Raw genomic sequence first — 22,518 nt, 5'->3', positions numbered from 1 at the left:
AGCAAAATTCAGGCTGAATTTCAGGCCCTACTCACCACTGTGCTGAGTGCTCTTGTGCAGTGAACAACCTGCATAGCCATTCATGGTGGCCCTGTTGTTAAATGACATCTCTAGAGAGGAGAAAACTGAAGCTCGGTGAAGTTAAATAACGCACAAAACCAGTCAGCTGTTAAGTAGCAGACTTTAAACTTCAACTGAAGTCTGGCTTTGAAGCCACTGCCCTTACCCCATAAACAATAAGCATATAACAGAGGAAGTTTCAGCCCTGTATAATCTATTATAATAAGGAGTAAACATAGATTTCAATACACCATGTTTAAATAAATTGTAATTGGCTATTACAGAATTGTAATAAATCTTAGAACAAGATAGAGATCTTGAATTGTTGAATTCTTGTGCTCCTGTAATAAAAGGGGTTGTATGACTACAGAAATTATTATTTTTCATTATGTTACATTACAAAGTATTAGATTCCACTCTGCATGATGTCCAAGCACCTTTAGAATTGGTCTCTCCTTGAATCACATCTCATCTCTTGCTCTTCATGTCCCACCAGGTCCCCATCACATAGAATGAGTTATGCTTCCCAGAATGCATTTCATGCCCCCTCTTTAAGCCTTGGCACTTTGCATATGACTTTTTTTCCCCAGAATACCCTTCCTCACTTCACCTTCAAAACTTCTACTTGTCCCTCAGAATTCAGCTTAGACAACATCTACTCCAGGAGGCTTTTCCGCTTCCTATGCCCCAGTTCAGGATAGGTGCCTCTCCTGTGTGTTCCAGTCTCCCTTAGCTCTGGTGTTCAGTTACATTTGACCACTGAGGACAACAGCAGGAGCTAAGAGGGAGGGAGAACAGTGAGGCTGGGTTATTTATTCCTTACTCACTCTCTGCTTTGTCACTGCAGGTTGACTGTGTCCTCTACCCATGGTCACAGCTCCTGCTAGGCAGTGCTCTCGCTCTGCGTCCAAGTGTCCTCTCTCCTTTGCTCTTCAGGCAGAGGACTGTTTGTTAGGCCTCCCAGGGTTTCTGGCCCCAGAGAACTATGGTGTTTTTCCTACACCTTGCCCACATCTGTATAAATAGTCCCTTTATTAACTCACCTCAATTAAGCAGCTTGAAGTGCCTTCTGTTTCCTGCCAGGACACTGCGTGACACATAGCCGATCCCATCTGATATCCATGAGGCTTCATGTCTGTGCTGACTGGGCCTTCACAGGCCCGAGGCCCCTCCTTCGTCCTTAAGAAAAGCAAAGTCCTCCAAAATAGGGTTTCAGAAGAACTTTCAAATAAAGTCCAATATGACCTCTCGATGACCATTTGACACTCAATCTCTTTCCTGGATCTTACACCTAGAAAATCTTCAGTCATCTTCATACTCTCAGCCTTCAGCCCATAACTGTACCCTAAAGCAACTGCTTTAAAACTTGCTTCTGAGTTCATTAATCCTTCCAGCTTTTTTAGGTTCTTTTTCCCTTTCATGTATTTTCCCTCACACATCCCTCTTGTTACTTCGGTCCTTTGCTGCACTCTTCCTAGAATATCCTTTCTCCCTTCTGTGCTGTAGTGCTGTAGTTACTTCTCCAGTGGCACTCTCCAAGCACTGAGCTGTAGAATTTGTAAAGTGCTTTTCCCCTCCGCCGCCCCAACCCAAAAAAAGATGATAAATTCAAGCTCTCCCTGAGCTAGGCTTTGTAACTTCCTCAGATCTAAATACAGTGCTTTACAGCTTATCTATGCTCAAAAGTATGTGTGGGATGGCTGAATGGTTAATAGATGAACTGAGGAATATTCTTTACTGCTTTACTCTTCCTGCTGTGGGGCTTCTCAGCTTTAAGGTATCTATCTGATATTCTGGTATTTCATTCTTATTCACCAACTTCATATTGAGTAAGAGTAACACCTTCAAAATTCATCTTTTATCAATGTAAGTATTTTCAATGGTGGGTGCACAACAGAAATACAACTACTGTATAAACATTTGAATTAGCATTCTGACTTTTTAAGTTGATAAACATGGGAACAGTTTGAGTTCCAATTGCACTACAGAATTCAGTTTAATATTCCATAGTTTTTTCAGCCAACTGATAAGTAAAGAAAGGAACAGATCCAGCTTGGTAGAAATTGTCTTAGCCAAACTGTGGTGCTTTGAATGAAATAATGTGCTAATTGGCAAGTGAGAAAATATTTAAATATGCTGTAGGCATTACGTGCAAACAAGGTAGTTTTAGACACATGATGATTCCCTTATAGCCTCATTCCACATGTTATTTTTCAAATGAAATATGATCATCCTTAGAAAGAATTAGTTCTCTGGTTTAACTGTAAAGAGACTGTGATATCATATGAAAGCTATTGCTTACAAGGACGTGTGCTATGGACAGCAGACCTATTAAAATGACACACGGTTAGTTATGCATATGCTAGACATAATTGCAAAAAAAAATTAAGATATGGGATAGCAGCTAGAAAAACATTTTAAGTCTTCTCCTTTTGCTTTTTGAGACTATTTTTAAATTAATTCTACAGCTACAAGTAACCTGGCTTTTACGGAATTATCTAAAGCTAACTCTAATGACTAAATTAGGGCCCTAACACGCAGCTACATTAAAGTTCTGCAATTCTTTTCTCCCTAAAACCCTTTCCATGGCCTTTTTCTCCAGGGGTAATTTTCACTAGGCTACAATGAAAAGTTTTTTGCTTACCAGAATATCTCTACAGTCTTTCATCCTGTTGCTCTGAGATAAGCCTGTCGTTTTTGTCCAGAGTCCCACACTGTCATTATGGGCATGTGGGTATGTGGGTATGATGATCCATCCATTCTTTGTCTCAAACAATTCCTTTAACTACTTTGCCAAGTGCTCCATGGAAATTTTTGTGACATACTCTTCAAGTGAAACATTTGGGTCTGCATTGAGGAGAAATACTTATAGCTAATTCCTTATCTCAGATCTAGAAGGATCCATGTGCTTAAATACTATCTAAATCAATCACGACTTCAAATCATGATTATCATAGTTAGCTCAGATATTATGGTTACTTCAAATGCTTCTTTGAAAAAATAGAGAAGACTAAGACTAGAAAAGTGCACTGTTATTAAATGACATTGCATTAAATCATCTTTCCATTAAAACCATGGCAAGAAAGCAATGTGATTATACAAACTGTAAAGTCTTTAATAACAGTAGTGTGGGGAGGGAGTAGTGCCTTGCCACTTACCTAGTGTCCTCACATAAATTTCTTTATTTTGATTTTTGATCTCTCAACATCCTTGTTAAGCAGGAGAGAGCTACTATTATTTCCTCATTGCTGATCAGAAAACTATAGTTGAGAGAACTCAGATCTAACTCTTCTGAATTTTTATTCAAAATCTTGGAATATTACAATTTGATTAGTATTTTTTTTCTAATTTGAAAGCAAGTGAAATGGTTGTGTTTTAAAAAAATGTTTAATATAATTTTGGCTTGGTTTTTTGTTGTTGTTGTTGTTGTTGTTTGTTTTTTTTGTATCCATCTTTGTCCTCTTTGATTGCCTCTTGGACCTTTTCTTCTTCCTCTCAGACGAGCTGTAGTAGCCTTCATGACTCAACGGCACACTTAGTAAACACTCACTGAACTGCTAGCCCAGGCGGACACTGTGTGAGCTGGTCCTGCTAGCCCCAGTAAACCTTCATTTATAAAAACTATACATTTCATACATTCCATTATTCTTACTCTGAAAATGCTGGCAAAGTGGACAAATCCCCCTGTCTGAGGTAGTTATTTGACCTACGTTAGAAAAAATTGTGGTATGGTGGGTGGGAGGGATAGACTCTGTTCATATGATCAAACGGGCACTGTCCAAATTTCCAACTGGTAGAGCAAATCTCGTTTCTTTCAAAGTTCTGTGCAAATTGAACATAAATGTATATAAGTAAATATTGTCATACTCCCCAGAAATCAGATGATTTCATATGAATTTGAAGAGTGAATTTTGTATAACCGGCGAAAGAAATGAAATTCTTCAATTTGACATCTAAACTTCGATATGGTAACATCTTCTAATTCTCTGATTACATGTAATCATAAAAAGTCTGCTTGGATGTCAAATTAATCCATTCATTCAATAAATATTTATAGACTCCCTACTATTTGTCAGGCACCATGTTAGATGCCTAGTGATATAACAGTGAACAAAGCAAAGACGCTGCCCTTACAGAGCTCAGCTGAACAGGAAAGAAAGATATTAATCAAACAAACACCACAACAATCTACAAATGATGATGCCTGCTATAAAAGAAACATGCCAGATGCTATGAGAATACATAACAGGTGAAGCCACTCTGGTCTGGGTTTGTGGAAGGTCTCCCAAAGGAAGCAACATTTGAATTGAAACATGAAATGATTAGTTGTTGACTAGGCGAAGATGGGAATATGGAGAGTGAAGAGAGAGGATGTGTGTTCCAGAGAGTGGAAATAACATGTTCAAAAGAGCTGGGTAAATTTGCCTCTGCAGCTGTTATGGCTTTAGGACAACATGTCTTTTGGAGCACTGCATTGACTTTTGCTGCCAAATAGCTAAATATACGTAGATCGTGATTATTTATGAAGCTATATTTCTAAGCAGTTTATGTGAACAGAAAATCACGAAACAAAAGAGTTAAGAAACAGAGAAAGTTGGCTATCTGGATAAATCTTAGAAACTGCTTACCAGATGCTCTTTTTGTGGACTATATTCCTTTTGAAAATATTGATAAGGGCTTTCAACACTTTCCCGTCATCCTATCTAAATTGAGCATTCTTTTAGAGACGAAGGGGGAGAAGTTAACCAAATTCATAATTTATTAGCCCACTTTCCAAATACGCTTACTGAGTTCTGGTTCATTGGACAATTCTGACTTTTGATCACTTGCCAAATAAAAAATGGAAAATAAATGCTTGACCATTCTGTTACCTTCAACAGTTGTAAATCAAGACGGCCAGCCTCTCATGGAAGGAAAACTTAAAGAGAAGCAGGTCAGATGGAAGTTCATCAAACGGTGGAAAACTCGTTATTTCACACTGGCTGGAAATCAACTTCTGTTTCAAAAAGGAAAGTCTGTAAGTTCTTCTGTCATCTTTCACACTTGAATTTTTAAGATCTTAAGCCAGTGGCAACCAGCTAGGCATTTTGTTGTGAGTTAAAATGCCAATATTTTTTTTCTTCTCCATTTTACAATGTCATTTTACATATGTTCCCTTCATTTACATATGTTCCCTTCACTTGTCCATTCTGTTCAGTTCTTTGTCAGTTGGTTCACTATCACTCTTCGGTTTATTATGGGAACTTTTTGGTTGTTGTTGACTTAAGTTTTAGGAGATGAACTACAGAAGGATTGCTCCATGCTCTTGACTGGCACACTGCTTTTTGTTCCTTGTGGATCACCTACCTAAATTTATGGCTTATGATATTGATTCTGATTTCTTTCATAATTATAGGCTATATTTAGAGGTGGGAACCTGAGGAAGAAGTAAAAGCCAGTTTATTTTAAGTAAATTTGTAGTCAACGAAGTTCAATTCTGATTAGCAAAAGAAATTACTAAGCTTTCATTCATTTAATATTCACTTAAAGAATAAAATAGGATTCTAAAAGAATTAATATATATTCATTTAATATAATTTTTGATCTGAACTGGGATGCTCAGTAAATATCTGTATTCTGAATTTTCAGTGAGAAACCTCTGAAATAGCATTCTATTTCCCATCAACAATGCAAAATTATCCCCTTCTTTTCAAATTGGTTTTATTTATCATTAAACTCTACTGATTCAAGATCAAGAGAATGAAATCTTGACCTACTTGGGTATTTTGAAATACAATATAATAGCTTATCAGTGCTTATATGCCATACTAGAATGCCTCAGACAATCCTTTGAGGTCAGCATTCTTATTATTGCCATTTTACAGATGGGGAAACTGAGGCTCAAAGAGACTAATTGACTTGACCAAGGATAGAGCCAGTAAGGTGAGGAAGGGTAAAACTGGGCCCGGTCTCAGGCAGTATGACACCAAAGCATGTTCTTAAGTGAGTACACCATACTGATTCTCGCATATACTTAAATACAGAGCCAGTGACAAACCAAACTGTATCTGAATTAATTAATAAAAGGTGTTAAATTACTTAAAAAACACAATGCACTCAGAATATGTGCACTATAGTTTTAGAGTGCTCACTATAAAATGTATTTGAATTTATTACTCAACAGGAATCAAATATGGTGTATCCGAATTATGACAAATTCTGATCAGTGCTATTTTAATTAATAAAATCATGTTAACTTTTTGAACAAAAAAAAACTTTGGTGACACCTACTCTAAACTCATGTTACTTTCTCCATCTGTGTGTATTATAAAATACACAGATGGACTTTTTGGTGGCTAAAGATCTTTTTGAAAGGGAAATATAATAGTGTGTTCAATTTAGACAGTTATTGGAGTTTTAAAGAAACATTATTTTTTTAGCATAGGTTTACATTGAAGTATTTTTAAAGTGTTTAAAATGACCGTCTGAATTTCTTGTTCTTAGTAAAGAAATCAGGAATAGAAGTTAAGATGTAGCAATTTCGCAGATCCCTTGAGACAAAGCAATTAGTACATCGGAATGTTTTTCTTGAACTCAAGTAAATCACCTTTATACTTCTTGATTCAGAATCAAGTTTAGATTATAAACTATTTTATAATTGGCTAACTTGTTTGACATCTTTATCAGGAATAATGGTTTGATATTCCAGAACATGTGGCTCAAATATTGAGAAATAATATGAGATTGTATGAAGACCAAAACAACGCCTCTCTCACTCCCAGGGGCATAGTCAGTTAGCAGTGGTCAGCAGTCCAGTTGAAACTTCAGTCACATTATAAAAGGCCTTTCTTATAAATGAGGAAAATGTACATTTTAAAATAACGAATGAAAGTCTGTAGTGTAACTTTCTACTTTTGCATTCTTAAGGTCTTGATCTCAGCCAACCAGTTAGGCAATGGTGTTCTTTGACTTCCTGTCTTGGTTAATTCACTGTCCCTCCTTAGATAACTATGGCAATATTTCTTTCTTCATCAGTTTCTCCATATGCCGATTTCTGTACTATAGATCATTTCAAAGAAATATAATTTATTACTTTCAGATACTTACTGTAAACCAAATTAAGCTAACAAAATATTACCTGGTGCAGATATCTTCAAACTTTACCTTGCATATCCCCTAAGAGAATTTTGGAAAATCTACATACTACCTTGTAGTATTTTAAGTTACATCAACACTTTTATGATGTTTTCACAGTTGTACAAACAGTAATTTCTGTTGAACTGTAAATGTGGTCATTTTAAAATAAAAAGATCACACTTCTCCTTTAAATGTAACCATTCGAGACCCAGAGGGTATTATGCTAAGTGAAATATGTCAGACAGAGAAAGACAAATGCTATATGATTTCACTTATATGTGGAATCTAAAAAACCAAAATAAACAAAACAGAAACAAACTCATAAATACAGAGAACCAACTGATAATTGTCAGATGAGAAGGAGGTTGGGGGATAGGTAAAAAAGGTGAAAGGGATAAAATACCATAGCAATTTGACACCCAACGTCATCCATTTAAAATAATATACAAATTCTTTCCTCTTTAACAGAAATGTTTGCATCATTTCATTTTTCCTTGAAATCATATTTTTGTTCTACTTCTCTCATAGCATTTTATCATGATCGCCCTATCATTTTGCACTGCAGTAAAACTATGTATATAAATTGAAATTTAACTATTTTAATTTCTTATGACCATTAGTCTAAATATTGAGATTTTTTATTTTTATCTTTAAAAAAAAGTATATCATTTATGAAAAACCTTATATACCAAATGTAACAAATAGTTATTAAACGTTAAAAGGTGAAACGCTATTGGAAATGCATCTCTTAATGAAATAGATGAGGAATAATTATGTTGCCTTGTCGAAGGATGCTTCCCTGGCATCAATATTCTGAACTGCTTTTTTCTTTGTTTGCTTGTTTGATTGTTTGATGTTCTTGAGATTTTTCCAAGTCGCATATATAGAAAGTTTGGGATGAGTGAGAAGGATGTCCTTCCATTGCAAAGTGAAAGAAGAGTGATGGTGTAGGGTAGGTGAGAAAGGATAATTGACAAGATCCTCAACCACAGGTACATCTTCCAGTAGGCAAAAAGGATTCAGAGATGTCAAAGACTGAAACTGCTTTAAAGAAGTATGTGATCCCTTAAGACTGTTGCTGTTAGCCCACTGTGATGCCCCTGTGTTACAGAAATTCTTAAGCCTCTGCTTGGATGAAGCGAAATGTAAATCATTAAATATTCCTTCATTTCATGTTTGCAGACAAATCATGCTTCCAAAGCTCCAGAAAGTTTCTAAACGATTTGATCTATTTAAACATTGGCATCCTGTTGACTCAATTAATATCCCTTTCTCAGAGATAATACAAAGGAAAATTCAATTTCATGCTACCCAAATTATCTTAAATTCTGAGTTAGTAATACTCTAAATTGTATTGTTATGTTTTGCTCTATTAATACCATATTAATATCAATAAAAATGACAAAATCAAAGAAATATGAATTAAGCAATTTCCCCCAATCTCACTGTATTTTTCTATAGATTGTCTATCTTATGATACCAGTGCCAATTTATATTATAACAAAAGGCCAATTCCATCTTCCTTCCATTGTTCTAATGACTCCTTGAGGCCTTAGCCCCCAAAATAACCAGGGTCTTGAGTCACAAGAAATAAAAGGGTTCTGTTCTTCTTGGAAAATTCTCTAGCAGCTAGGGATCTTGCCACACCCTGGGAGCCAGCTCATGTTCTTTCCTTCCCATCTGCATTCCAGAAAGACGATCCTGATGACTCCCCGATAGAACTCAGCAAAGTACAGAGTGTGAAAGTTGTGGCCAGGAAACGGAGAGACCGCTCTCTCCCTCGGGCTTTCGAAATCTTCACAGACAATAAAACTTATGTTTTCAAGGCCAAGGACGAGAAGAATGCAGAAGAGTGGCTCCAGTGCATCAATGTGGCAGTTGCACAAGCAAAAGAGAGGGAAAGCAGAGAAGTAACCACATATCTGTAGGGATCTGCAAGCCGACCTCACACCGAATGCAGACAATGGGCATTGCATTATCATTGCCAATGATGAGAGAGAAAGAGAGAGAGAGAAAGAGAGAGAAATTCACTAAGTCATGTTGCTTTTTATCAAATACCAGTGGAACAGTTTTCCCTAAGAAGCAAGACCTAAAAGTTGCAGAATTCTTAGTACATTTCATATCCTAAAAGTGTTTGCACTAACTCCAGAACTGTGTAATGCATATAGAAAAAGGAAGTACGGATGGTATGAGGCCAGAAAGGGGAGAGTCGGGATCTGGAAACTTCTGTAGATATGTCATTGTACATTGTAAGAAAACAACTTTAAAAGGTACCTGAACTACCTATCCTAAGGAAAGAATAGGCAGTTCAACAAAAAACACAGTCTCAAAAGTATTATAAGAAAGAAAAAAATCCCTTAGGAAAAGTCAAATTAATGAACACTGAGGAAAACCATATAACTTACTTAAAGACATATAATTACGTTTATTCTTTCCTAACGCAAATGAGGCTAGTACATGGTAAAATGGTTCTCAAGTTAAGCCAGTTATGTAATTAAATGTCTATCTTTTAGAACTACTTATCTGATGATTCCTTTTAGGTTCATATAATGTGATCTAAAGTTTAGATACTTTGATATATCCCCTGCCCAAGGCAGTAAGTGTAAGCTAGGATAAGCATAGAAAACCATTTGCTCCCATCTTCAAAATATGTGCCACTTCCATTAAACTTTGAGATTTTAAAGTTCTATAATTTTTCTTGATAGTCGATCTTTTAATACTTTCAAATTACAAACATGTATTGGTTTTTGCCATTACCTATATTTTTTTTTTTAGAATTAAGCTGTGGTAAGCAGAGTTCTAGAATGACTCCCAATGACCCTGGTATAACCCTCTCCCCTTAAATGCGGTGGGACCTATAACTTGCTTCTAACTAATAGTGTATGGCAAAAGGGACAGGATGGTCTCTCACATGATTATGTTACATTAGCTGGCTAAAGTGAAGAGATTTTGTAAATTTAATTAAGGTCCTTAATCAGCTGACTTTGAGTTAATCGAAAGGATATGATTCTGGGTGGGCCTGACCAGATGAGCCCTTTAAAAGAGGGTGAACAAGTCAGAGACTCTCTCTCACACTGGCCTTGAATAAGCAAGCTGCTATGAGTTCTATAGCTTCGAGTAAAGAAATGTTGCCAACAATCAGTGAACTTAGAAGAGGATCCCAAGCCTCAGATAAGAGCTCAGATTCAGCCAACACCTTGACTGCAGTTTTGTGAAACTCTGAGAGGAGGACCCAGCTAAGCCATGCTTGGCCTTCCGACCCGCAGAAACTACGAGATAATAAATATATACTGTTTTAAGCCTCTAAATGTGTAGTAATTTGTTACATAGCAACAGATAACTAATACAAAAGCTAACTTGAAAGATAATATCTTTCCTTGACATTTATTAACTGTGTAGTCTAGCATAAAAACCTGGAGAAAGATTACAAGTAGTCGACCCCTTTAATGTTACCCTGACTCTACTACTAACTCACTAGGATAGGAAATATAAGAGACCAAGTTTGAGGAAGGAAATGATTCAATTTTAACATGTAGAGTTCGAAGGTATTGTGAGTCACAGAAGTTATTACATGTTGGAAATAGAGTTCTGAAAGTCAAAATGTGGGCTTATTGGATATACAGATGGTCACTGAATATGTGGAATTAGATGAAATTACTCAGGGAGAATAAGCCATAGCACCTAACAGGGGCTTCCTTGGAACATCCAGCATTTACGCAAAGGCAAGCTGGATGGGCTGCCTAGTGTTCAGAGATGTCATAGACCAGAGGAAATAATGTCACAAGAGCCAAAATAAGTAAGGTTTTCAGGGAAAAGGGAGAGATCAACCATGCAAAATCCTGGAGAATAATCACTTGAGATAAAGAATGACTTTTGCAATTGGGAAGCAATTGCTATCATTGGTAAGAACAATTTCATTGGAGCGATGAGGTAAAAACCAAATTTCAGTGGGTTGAGTAATCAGTAGGAGGTTAGAATTTAAAGCAGTAATTGGACTATCCTTTCAACAAAATGGGGCTAAGATGTAGAAAGTGTTTTGCTGTTTATTTTAAAGATGAATTAGACTTAAGGGAAAGAAATTTAAAATATAGAAAGAAAGAGGAAAAATAACTTTGCTTGAGCAGTTTCCAGAAGTAATGAAAAAAAGCTTAAACTCTTTTATGCTGCAGCAATTTACGGAGAAGCTACTAAGTAAGAGATATCAAGCTTGGCCTGGAGAGACAAAAATAAAAGACCCAGCTCCTCCCCTAACAACAAAAATTGAAATGCTACATGACGAGTGCTTTGATGGAGGTTTGCAGAGGGTCCTACAGAAACACAAGAGAAAGCACCACTTTAATTGACTTTGAACTCAGCGTAGGCTCCCTTCCTGTTTCCCAGAGGTGTCAAAAGAATGAGCTCATCTTAAAGAACTAGTAGGAGCGTCGTGGGCAAAAAGCACATGGTTAGTAGAGGAAACCACCTTGCAAAGGCAAAAGAGGAAGAGGGAACATGGTCCATCTGCCAAAGACCAAGTCCTTATCTAGGAGTGGAACATAAGGGGCCTGCTGGGGCATGGTGCAGAGTGATGCTGGAAAGGCCTGCGGGGCCGGAGCACGAAGGGCTTGGTTCCATACTAAAGATCTTGAACTTTTTCTTTAATGTAGTAAAGCACCATTACAAGGTTTTAAGAAGATTTGCATTTAAAATTTTGATACCGATATAGAGAATGGATTATAAAGATATCAAAAATTATAGCAAAAAGATTATTCGAGAAGTTCTTGGAAGGCGATGAGGACCTGGACTGATGTCAGAGCAGAGGAGATAGAGGGAAATGGAAATGCAGGAAAAATATCGAATTAGTAAAATGAACAAGGCACTGGCAAATTGGATAGACCTGGGAGCTGGAGTGTAGGAATGGGGAGGACAGAGTCTCTGGTAATATCTAATGCTTTCTTGGGAAACTTAATGAATGATGGTGACAGTCATTGTGATAGAAAATTCTGAAGTTATGGTCTGAGAGGTGAAGCAGATGGCAAATTTAATTTTAATGTATACATTCAGAATATAGATAAATGATTCACTTTGGACTGGAGGGATATCTCCTCCTATGAAGCTGGGTAGGAAAAGGGTGAGAATAGGCAGAGTTGTAAATGATTCTTTAAATACTATTTTTAAATCTACTAGCTCATTCTTAAGAGTCAGTGAGTAACCCTAGTTGGTTTGATCGATTAGAAAAAAACTGGTCTATGGCAGGTGAACACGCAGTGTAAATATATATATGCCTTACTGTTAAAGTGTACAGATGAAACTTATTGGATTTCGTTAACCAACATCACCACAAAAAAATTAATTAATTTTAAAAAAAAAGAAAATACTGGTAACTGACAAGTAGAAATAAAATAATAAGTGCCATTGCATTAGTTATTAACATTTTAAATGCCAATAACGTGTTCGAACCTTTCATAGCACTACAGTAAAACGCTGGCAATGTCCTAACTCTGTTTTCACTGAATGTTTGTCCCAAGAAAGAGAATGGCTCTACTACCTCAATCTGGAGGAAAAGAATTATCTTTGCTACTTGCTACGAAGTCCTTGTGATTTAATTAACAGAATGCCTCTAGTTTAGAACACAATCTCAGAGTCTTTGAACTAGATCTAAAAGGAAATAAATGTGTGAAGTGTAAATAATGAGCTTTCTGGTTTCATTCCATAATGCAGTAATTCCAAATGCAGGCAAATTCTCCCGTGTTCGGAATTTCACTAGGAATTTTAGAATCATCAGCTTACCACTGATATTTCCGGCACTTCCACCGCTGTTGCCGGCTGGTTTACCACAGATTGGCCTTTCCCAAGAGGGTGGCCGTTCCCAATGCTGATCTAAGAAGAAACCGCTTTTCTAAACATGTTTAAACCTTTTAAAATGTTGGTATGAATACAATTACAACCATGGACAGAAATTCACGTGGTTTTGATTTTTTATTTCAACTCTTTTTCCCACACAAATAACTGTGGAAAGATAAATGTTTATGTGTGAGAATCTCATCTGATTATTTTTTGAGAAGCTGGAGTTTGGTAAAAACAAATGTTCGATATTTTTCTAATACTGAGTTTTCTAGACAATCTTTAGCTGGTGATTTGAGGGACAGTCACTGGATCATCTTCAACTTATCTACTTTAAATTTAGAATGATCCTTTGGGGCCTATTTATTATGACTTATTCTCAGGCATAAATAAAGATTACCTGGTTGAAAAGCATTTCGCATTTTAGGAAATGATTCTGAGATGAGATGAGAGAATATGTGAGCTGAACTCAAGGTGCCCTGAAGAGCAATAAGTACCATGAATGTCCTAGTCAGGATTTTAAATGCTAGGTTTAAATTGCTCCAGTTAAGATTTTCATCCCTAAAGTCTAACTAAGTTTTCAGATGAAAAACCAAGAAAAATCCAAGATGTCATCTTATACCAGAATAGCACCAGTGTGTAGATCTCTTGGGGCAATTCCTCCCAAGTTTCCTCTGAAAGACAAAGGAGTTGAAAAATTAGGGAGATTCCTACAGAGGTAGTAGAGTCTCAAGAAAATGACACAGGCTCTGGGCATGGACACATGAGGATTCAAGTCCTAGCACTACTAAAACTAAATTACCGACCTGAGCAAATTACTTATCTCTCATCTCTAGGCTGGAGATGAGAATCTATGGAGCAGAACTGGTATGAGGCTTAAATGTCATCTAAGAGCATCCAGCAGAGAATTTTTAACTTAACAGGTGATTGATAATGACACCCCATTTTTGATGTACCCCTAAGGAAGGAAAATATCCTACCAATGAAATTATGATGCAATGCCTTAATAAGAGTACAACAAGTAGTGTTTTACTTTAAAATTATCTATTAATATTTTATCTGTTCTGACAAATTTGGCATTTTCTTCCGACTTTAGGTACTTTGTGTAGTGTGGGGTAGGTAATTCTGTTATATCAATTTCAGCAACAAAATGAAACATGGCTTTATCTACATGTTGATGTCTTCCTTTCTTAAGTAAAACATTAAGTGGTTTTGCAAGACCATATGGAACTGTGGTCATTTCTCCATGATGGCTCTTAGGCTCACTAATGTCACATTTCATCCCAAACCACTGTTTCAGTGCTTTCTGTGTATATGATAACTTTTTATTCATATTATAATTTTTAAAAACCTGCTAAACAGCAATTAACACACGTAGTGTCAACTATGCACTTGACTCAATTGAAGTGACAACACAGAGCTGAGACCAAGTTCGAGCGATACCTAGCCACAGTCATTCCTGGTGAATGACAACTACTAATTGTGAGACATATCCCAATTTCAGAACTGTTAAAGTATGGGAGAAAAAAATGTAAATAAATGAGCAAAAGTAAGTATTAACTTAAGAGTTCCATAGGGGTTTGTTTCACAGTAATCAAAACTGTACGTAAATGTTTTTGTGAACGATAAAGCATATTGCAAATGTAAAAAGAAAATTAATCTATTAAAATGGTTTAAATGCCTCTGATGCATCTATCAATTCTCAAAGGTAAGAGATCAGCCATTCTTGTGAGTGCTTACCCTCTCTATATTACTGAGTTCTTTTGAGAAACAGAACCATTAGGATGTGTATAGAGAGCTAGACAGAAGGTTTATTACAGGAATTGGTTCATACAGTTACTGAGGCTGAGAAGTCCCACAATCTGCCATCTCCAAGCTGGAGACCCAGGAAATCCAGTGGTATAAATCAGTCAAAGTCCAAAGTTCTGAGGAGCAGGGAAAACAATAGTGTAACTCCAAGTCCAAGGTCAAAGGCCTGAAGACCAGGGGTCTCTGTGTAAGTCCTGGAGTCTGAAGACCCAAGAACCAGCAGTTCTGGTGTCCAAGGGCAGAAGAAGATGAACATCCCAGCTCAAAAAGAAAGAAAGAATTCAGCCTTTCTTCACCTGTTTGTTGCATTCTGGCCCCCAAGAATTGGGTGATGCCCACCCTCATTGCCGAGGGTGGATTTCTTTACTCAGCCTATTGATTCAAAATGGTACTTTCTTCCAGACACACCAAGAAATAATGTTTCACCAGCTGTCTGGGCATCCCTTAGGCCAGTCAACCTGTATAAAATTAACCACCACACCCTCTTTTGATGGAAATAAAGATGGCTGATGTCTACACACAAGCCACGTTTCTAGTGCCTCTGTATTCCCATTCCTATGCTCCCCTTTATCTAAATTCCCTTCCCTGGCAGGGAAGTTAGATGGGGAATGAAGCAAGAGGGCAGAGATGAGGGTAGGGAGCACACGGTGTGTCTTCCACACACTGTCACAGACTGGAGAGCCTGGGGGTGAAGTTAGGATGGTTTCTGAGGAGGAATTCCACACCAAGCAAGAGGAGCATTTCCGGAAGAGACCTTTGAGGTCAACTGTACCAGAGACAACAGTAGGACTAGAGCCAAGTTGGAAGCTGGAGAACCAGAGAAGAGCAGAAGGAGGCATAGAGCAGAGTGGGTGCAATGGGTGGTGGGCTGTACGAACTTCAGAGGAGTAGGACAATCCCCAAGGCTGGGTTTTTTCAGGTACATGCCTAGGTGAAGAGGGTTCTGTTCCAAGTACTTTGATGAGACAGGTTTCCACCTCCACAAACGCCTCTATTACCAGATTGTGCAAACACCCTAGAGTCATGTATTTGGCAGAACAGACAACCAGCTCCAGCTCCTGGGTCCTGTCATGAGAACCCCAGCCTCACAGAAACCTTTTCATATTGACATTCTTCTCATTCTACACCCCCGACCGGGTACATACTGAACTCTTCCACTTCAAAGAAAAACTCTCTGGGTGTATGGGGAGCGGAGCTGGATATCCTGGAACTTTCTTGTGCATTTTTCTGTGAGAGGATAATCGAATAATCGGACACGTTGTGTTCACATAGTTCCTTATGCCTTGGTAGACAAACCTCTTTAAAGCTCCTATCGAATAGAAAGAAAATGTATTTCCTCTGTCTTTCAATCAGTAAAATTATTAGAATTCACTTTGGTACTGAGAACCCTAAAGAGTTATAAAGTACTCAAATCATGTGAAAATGTAAAGTAAACAAAGGATAGACTCAGTTGCTCATAGGAATAACAGTGCTTCATGAGGCTTCATTGGAAACTGGGGAGAGAGGAGCTTAATAATAGGAAATTCTAATTTTTCCCTTTTGAATTCTTTTACAATTTTTTTTTTTTTGCCTTGTTTTATTTTTTAACTAACAGTCTACTTCTGTCAGGATAACATTTCTCAGTATAGTGCACATTCATACACATATACATACACACATACTCTTTTACACAGGTGTTACGACAACAAAACAATTGTTTTCACATGTACTTTGTAGAAATCAATCTTATTTCATTATCTTATATTAGATTTTTCTCCCTCGACCCTTTTTTCTAGCTAGGCTGGGATTTCATGTAATCAGAAAAATTTTATGTGTGTTGAACTGTCCTTAACACTTCTACGAACCAGATTTCCTCCAGGATATTTTGTTCCCTCTTAATTCAAAGCTATTATAATTTGAAGGAACTGGTCTAAATGTCTTATCTCTTAAAAAGAAAAATAATAATCCTGTTTGCCAAACTAGCTCATAAACACAGAAATCAGAATAGGGCTCATCTTTTTAATTTAATCAAAACCACAGTTGGGAAATATCTATCTTGGAAAATTAACCATTAAATATAATATTTAGGGTATGTGTGCTTTAAGTACTGATTCGAGGGCATTTTAATCAGGACTCACTCAAACATTTCACAGAGAAATATCTTATGCGTTACCACACAAACACCTCTCACCTACATATTCATGCTCTTGGCATCACTGTTAATATTGTTGTCTCTGAAATCTTGCTGTTATATCAGCCATCTCAGGTAAATACAGATGAAATGTCACTGTAGCCAATACTGTCACAGTGAGGTTCCAGCATAAGGAAGCCACCAGCAGAATATAAGGCAGCCAAGGAGACTAGACCAAGTTCTTCCAAGGAAGAGGATTCAACACTTATCACTCAGTTAGCAATATCATCGGCTATTAGAGCAGAAAGAATCTTAGAGCATGTAGGGTCCAAACCTCCAAGGAGAAGTCTCTTTCTTGTCGTTATTGGCAGGTGTCATTCTCAGCTGCTCAAACACTTATAGGGACAAAGAGCCATTACTTTATCACCAGTCCACATTTTTTTAAATAACTTTTTTCTAATTATGAAAATAAGATTTATTATAGGAAATTCAGAAAACATGAAAAGAATATTAAAATATAATTTCAATTACCCATAATTCCAGAACCCCAAAACATTCAATAGAAGTGGTCAGATGTGATTCCTATTAGGTTACTCATCAATTCTTTTTTTTTTTAATTCAGACTTTCCCTAATTTTTAACTTTAGTCCTGGCCTGGTTCTCTCTCTACAGCCACAAAAAATATCTGCTTCCCCCTCCAAGACAACCCTTCAGATAATTTGATTGAGATGTTTATTCAGCTAATAAACACTTATTGTGCATCCAACATATGCCGGATACCATGCTAGGATATGGGAGCTCAAAGATGACTAATAAATTGGCCATGCCTTTAACAAACTCAGTAAATAAGTACATATTTATCCAGTAAGTAAATCGAAACATAAAGCGCCTCCTATGTGCAGGTCCTGCGCTAGGCATTAGGAATGCTGAGGTGATCAAGATGTCCCAATATGTGTTCTAGTAGATGAGAAAGATGTTGACGTCTATTCTTAATTAACTATGAAATTGCCATGTGACCAGACTACAAAGAAGCACAAAGGATTGTGAAAGGAGAGGGGCAGCTTCTTGGAGGAAGAGATACGGGACCTGAGAGCTGAAGGATGCAGAGAGGTTACTAATCTACAGGAGAGGTAGAGGAAAAGCAGACCAGAAAGAGAGAAGAGATTGTGAGAAGACCCTGGAGGAAAAAGTGCACAGCACATCAGAGGCATCAAAACAGCCAGTGTGGCCAGAAAACACTACCTGCTGAGAGTAGTGAGGCTGGTGTGGTGGACCAGTAGGAAGGCCCCAAGGGAGAGCTAGAGACAGGCTTAAAACAGGGTGACATGATTAGATCAGCATTTTATAAGAGTGCTCCAGCTGCTGTGCACAGAATGAGTTGTTAGGAAAGCAAGACTAGAAACTGAGAGAAAGATAGAAAGCTATTATGATAATACAGGCAAAAGATGTAATGAGAGCCTAAAAGAAGGGAGCAGCACTGGAAATGGGGAGAAATAGAAGCTTAGAAACAAAACTTGAGGACTTGGCGATGGGTGGGAATCTACCCCTGACTCTGGCACCAGTGGGTTGGTGGTAGCTCCACTCGTGTTAAAGAGAACACTCAAAAGGGGCGAGGTTTAAGGGGAAGAGTCATCTGTAGAGAATCAGCCGTATAAAAGGATCACGACACTGTAACGTGGGGGTGGGGGATGCACAGCAGAGACAGAGGAGGAGGCAGCTGACTCTGCCTGGAGGGGGTCAGTAAACCCTCTACTGTAGAGGTGATAATATTCTGGGCCTTGAAGAAGGAATCTAATTTTCTTTTAGTTTAGACCTCTCCTTTCATACTCTTGCAGTCAGAAAAGAGAAGGGACATTCTAGTCTTAGGAAATAGCATATATAAAGATTCAGGATCAAAGTTAAGATAAAGAGACAACATAAATGGGCAAGGATGGAGGTCACTCATTTTTAACTACTTATTTGTGCCCTTGTTCCCAAAATTATTTATAATATTTTAAAATATATATACTAGATTTTTTAAATAAGAGTGGTCGACACTGATTGCCTTATTCAGGCTGCTACAACAGCCTGGTGAGCAGCAGACATTTATTTATCACAGTTCTGGAGGCCGGGAAATCTGAGATCAAGGTGCCAGCAGATTTGGTGTCTGGTGAGAGCCACTTCCTGGTTCATAGACAAGGGTCTTCTTGCTGTGTCCTCACCTGGCAGAAGTGATGAGGGAGCAATGTGAGGTGTCTTTTATTAGGGCATTAATTCCATTCATGAGAGCTCTGCTTTCATCACTTAATCACCTCCCAAAGGCCCCACCTCCAAATACCATCATATTCAAGACTAAGTTTCAATATATGAATTCGAGGGAGGACACAAACATTCAATCTATAGTACCAGTGCAACACCAAGGCCCCCCTCCAATGAAGAACTCGGTGCCCCAGCTTTGGGAGTGCTGTTGGTAAACACCCTTCAGCTGTCACTCCCTTCAAGGATTGCCTCAGCTGCAGAGAGCCACTTGGCCAGTGTCATACTTCTTCCTGGGGCAGCTGACATCTAATGAACGGTTACTGGAGGCATATGAAGGCCTGGCATTCAGGCCCAACTTACGGCAACTCTAAGGGGCTGTTCTACTCCAGATCTCCCCTAGCAGTCAGCTGATGCCACGACTGGAGCTGCATTGAAGCCCAGCTTCTCTCCATCCCCAATCTGTATTCCTCTCCACTCTTTTGCACAGATGTTGATCCGAAGGGTACTCCTTCATAAACATTGCGTCTTAAATTCTATATTAGAGTCTGCTTCCCAGAGAGTCTAATCAGATTTAGAGTAAGTAAAGGCATATGGCAAAAGGAAAATAAGGCAGGAAGAATAGTCACCAGGGTGAGGTAAGTAGATGAAATGCCTGCCATGAAGTCGTACCCATTAGCTAAAGGTAGCTAGGGTTCAGAGCTGACTCGTGCTTTCACGCAGCCAAAATTAAGAGCGAAATTCAATCAGATTCATGAGTCACAGTTTCTGAGACTAAAAATAAACCAGTTGCCCAGAGGAAGAAAATACTCTCAACATTGAGACCCAAGAATGTTTCCTTTAGGGCCTCACGAAGACAACACTCTAATGGAACAGCCTCAAAATCTCCCCACCAAAGGCAATGACGAGTTTCATAGGATATGTGAGGGTACAAGCATCAGCTCATGAATTCAAATACATAAATAATGTAATTTTCTTTATATCTTTACATCTGAACTTAAGTCTTGAGTCATAAGTTCAGATACAAAAAAATGTAATCGTAGTTAACTCAGGAGGAAGTCAATTCAGGGTATTCTCCATTTATACAGGTTTTTTCTAGTCCCTCTTCTCCACAGTATTCCTAAAGTATTATTTATGCAACAAGGTTCATATTCTGATTCTTCGGGGTCATGAATTTTTTAACCTCAAAATCCCTACTTGGGAGACTTAAAACCTTATTTTCTCAAAGTGTTATCTCTGCTATGAGTTTCAGAATCTATTCTGAAATTCCAAGGCTGACCATTCACTATTACTTCTCTCTAACTTCTTTTCAGCATCCTCTTTCTGAGGCAATGGATGCCCCCTGTGTGGTCGGAGGTGGAGGTGGCAGGGGAGGGATAGGGGTCTACAGAAGAGCAAATGAATAACAGGATTTTTTTTTTTTAAACCATATTGGTTAATAAATTGATTGTTATCATTTTAAAAAATAACACAGTGAAAACCACTGTGTAGCACAACACTAGTATAGAACAAATAAAAGTAGTTTAGGTGGGGATTCAAAACTGTGTCCCAGGCAGACAGCATAATTAAATCAGAAATATATTTCAGAGTAGAGGAATCCGTAGACTGAACAACTTTCGAGCAACTTTTCACAAGGATCATCCAAGTGGAATTAAGATTCTCTATTATTTATGCATATATTTCCATATGTAGGATATCTGCTTCAAAAAAGCAAAAAGTTGTAAAGGTTTTGTCTTTGTTTGTTTTAAATAAAAGCCCCTGAGAAAAACGTGAGGTTGTCCCCCACAATAAAAAAGTGATTACGAAAATTACATTTATTTTGGTCTCTGCCACCACTAATTCCAGCCAATTTGTTTTAAATTTCAAACCACTGCAAAGAACAGGCTGGGGCACAGGGTGGGGTTGGGTGAAAGTTCAGAGACTGCTGAGGTTATAGTACAAAGTAACCACTTCAGTTACAAAGTTCAACAGCGCAAGGAGGCTCCTGAAGATGGAATTAAAATAGCAGATGCACACAGAGCTCTGTCCACTGAGACTGTTGAAAACATCAAGAGACTAAAATGATGGTCTGCAGCACTGTGGGAGCAGACACATTCGGCTCATACCTGCAACCGAAAGGAGAGATTGAGAGATGCTTTCTGTAAATGAGAATGGATGACTTGAAAGTAATCTTAAATTATCTAAATAATGAGTTTGGGTCATCATTTTTTCTAAGGAAAACAAACAGACCCGTATAGCTGAATATTTTTTTAGTGTCATTAAGGAGAATGACACTATTATGGTGAAGTTAGTCCCTGACTTTATATTTGTATGCTAAAGTCTCAATAGTAATATTTCACCTATGTAACTGCTTAACTCCACAGCCAGTATTTGAAAGAATATGATTGCAGATAGGCTGTTATTTGTTATGAAATTTTTTAAAATAAAGAGTTATCAAGAATAATATAATGAACCTCTTATGACCACATCACACAAGAAAAAAAGCTTTGCAAATGCATTTGAAGGCCTCTGTGTATCTCCTCCTCAAATGTAATTCTTTCCCCATCCTTCACAGGGAACTACTATCCTAAATTTAATAATTATCATTCCATTGTTTTCCCATGCAAGTTTACTATACATACATATACATCTCTAAAAAATACATATTATTGTTTTATATATTTAAACTTTACATAAATGGTGTCATACTGCATAAATCTTTCTCTTTTTTTAAGTCTCATGTTTGTGAGACTTATCTATGTTAATATATTTATTTCTAGTTGATTTTCAGTGCTGTATATTATTCCCTATATCACTTCATTTTTTTACTTTTTCTGGGTGCTGCTTGTTTCTGGTCTTTGCAATGACAAAAAAAATATTGTGTGTGAATATTTTTTTTTGTTTTGGTTAAATTTAACCTTTTTTTTGTTCGTTGTTTTTCGAGTTTTGTTCCTTGGTTCCTTGTTGGGCCCAGGCCCTTTTAGGGCAACCTTTGATTTCAATCCTTTTTCTTGTTATTCTGAGGGATTTTTTCTTTTTTCTTTTTTTTTGCCTTTTGCCTCATTGTTGCAAAGGCACCGGGGGGCAAACTTCTTGTTGCTTTCCCTTCTTTTGTTTGTTGCCCCCGGGTTTTCCAGTTGTTCTTTGCTTTTTTTGCCCTTTTCGGTTGGGGGTTAAAAAAAATCACTTAAGAATATTAATTTTATTAAATTTAAACTCTTATATACTCAACTATTTACTATTTTGTACGTCAAAACGAGAAGTAAGCACAAAGTACTCTGTGCCTAGCCGAAGTGCAATAATAGCATCTCAAGAAAAAGCACTTGAGCAATTGTTTGAATCACAAGCTAAACCACCATTTTTCATCATGAACATCATTTTTATTTG

At 37.5% G+C, this 22,518-nt stretch overlaps 1 protein-coding gene across 9 annotated transcripts in view; it reads left to right on the top strand.

Annotated features, from left to right (window-relative positions):
- Positions 1 to 12,654, top strand: part of VEPH1 (ventricular zone expressed PH domain containing 1) — a 190,073-nt gene extending 177,419 nt beyond the window's left edge. For 6 of the 9 annotated variants that reach the window (XM_011379484.2, XM_011379491.2, XM_011379452.2 and 3 more), the window contains 2 exons: positions 4,941 to 5,077; positions 8,868 to 12,649. In XM_011379484.2, coding sequence (XP_011377786.1) covers positions 4,941 to 5,077; positions 8,868 to 9,104 — 374 coding nt within the window. In that variant the 3' untranslated portion in view covers positions 9,105 to 12,649. Of the gene's footprint in view, positions 1 to 4,940; positions 5,078 to 8,867 lie in introns of those variants that run through there. The other 3 variants (XM_011379507.2, XM_011379497.2, XM_023524380.1) reach the window with 3 other exon arrangements.
- Positions 12,655 to 22,518: the final 9,864 nt, after the last annotated feature.

This window comes from Pteropus vampyrus, unplaced genomic scaffold, assembly GCF_000151845.1.
Source record: "Pteropus vampyrus isolate Shadow unplaced genomic scaffold, Pvam_2.0 Scaffold12, whole genome shotgun sequence".
Classification (NCBI taxonomy): Eukaryota; Metazoa; Chordata; class Mammalia; order Chiroptera; family Pteropodidae; genus Pteropus; species Pteropus vampyrus.
This window is presented reverse-complemented; position numbering and strand designations above follow the sequence as displayed.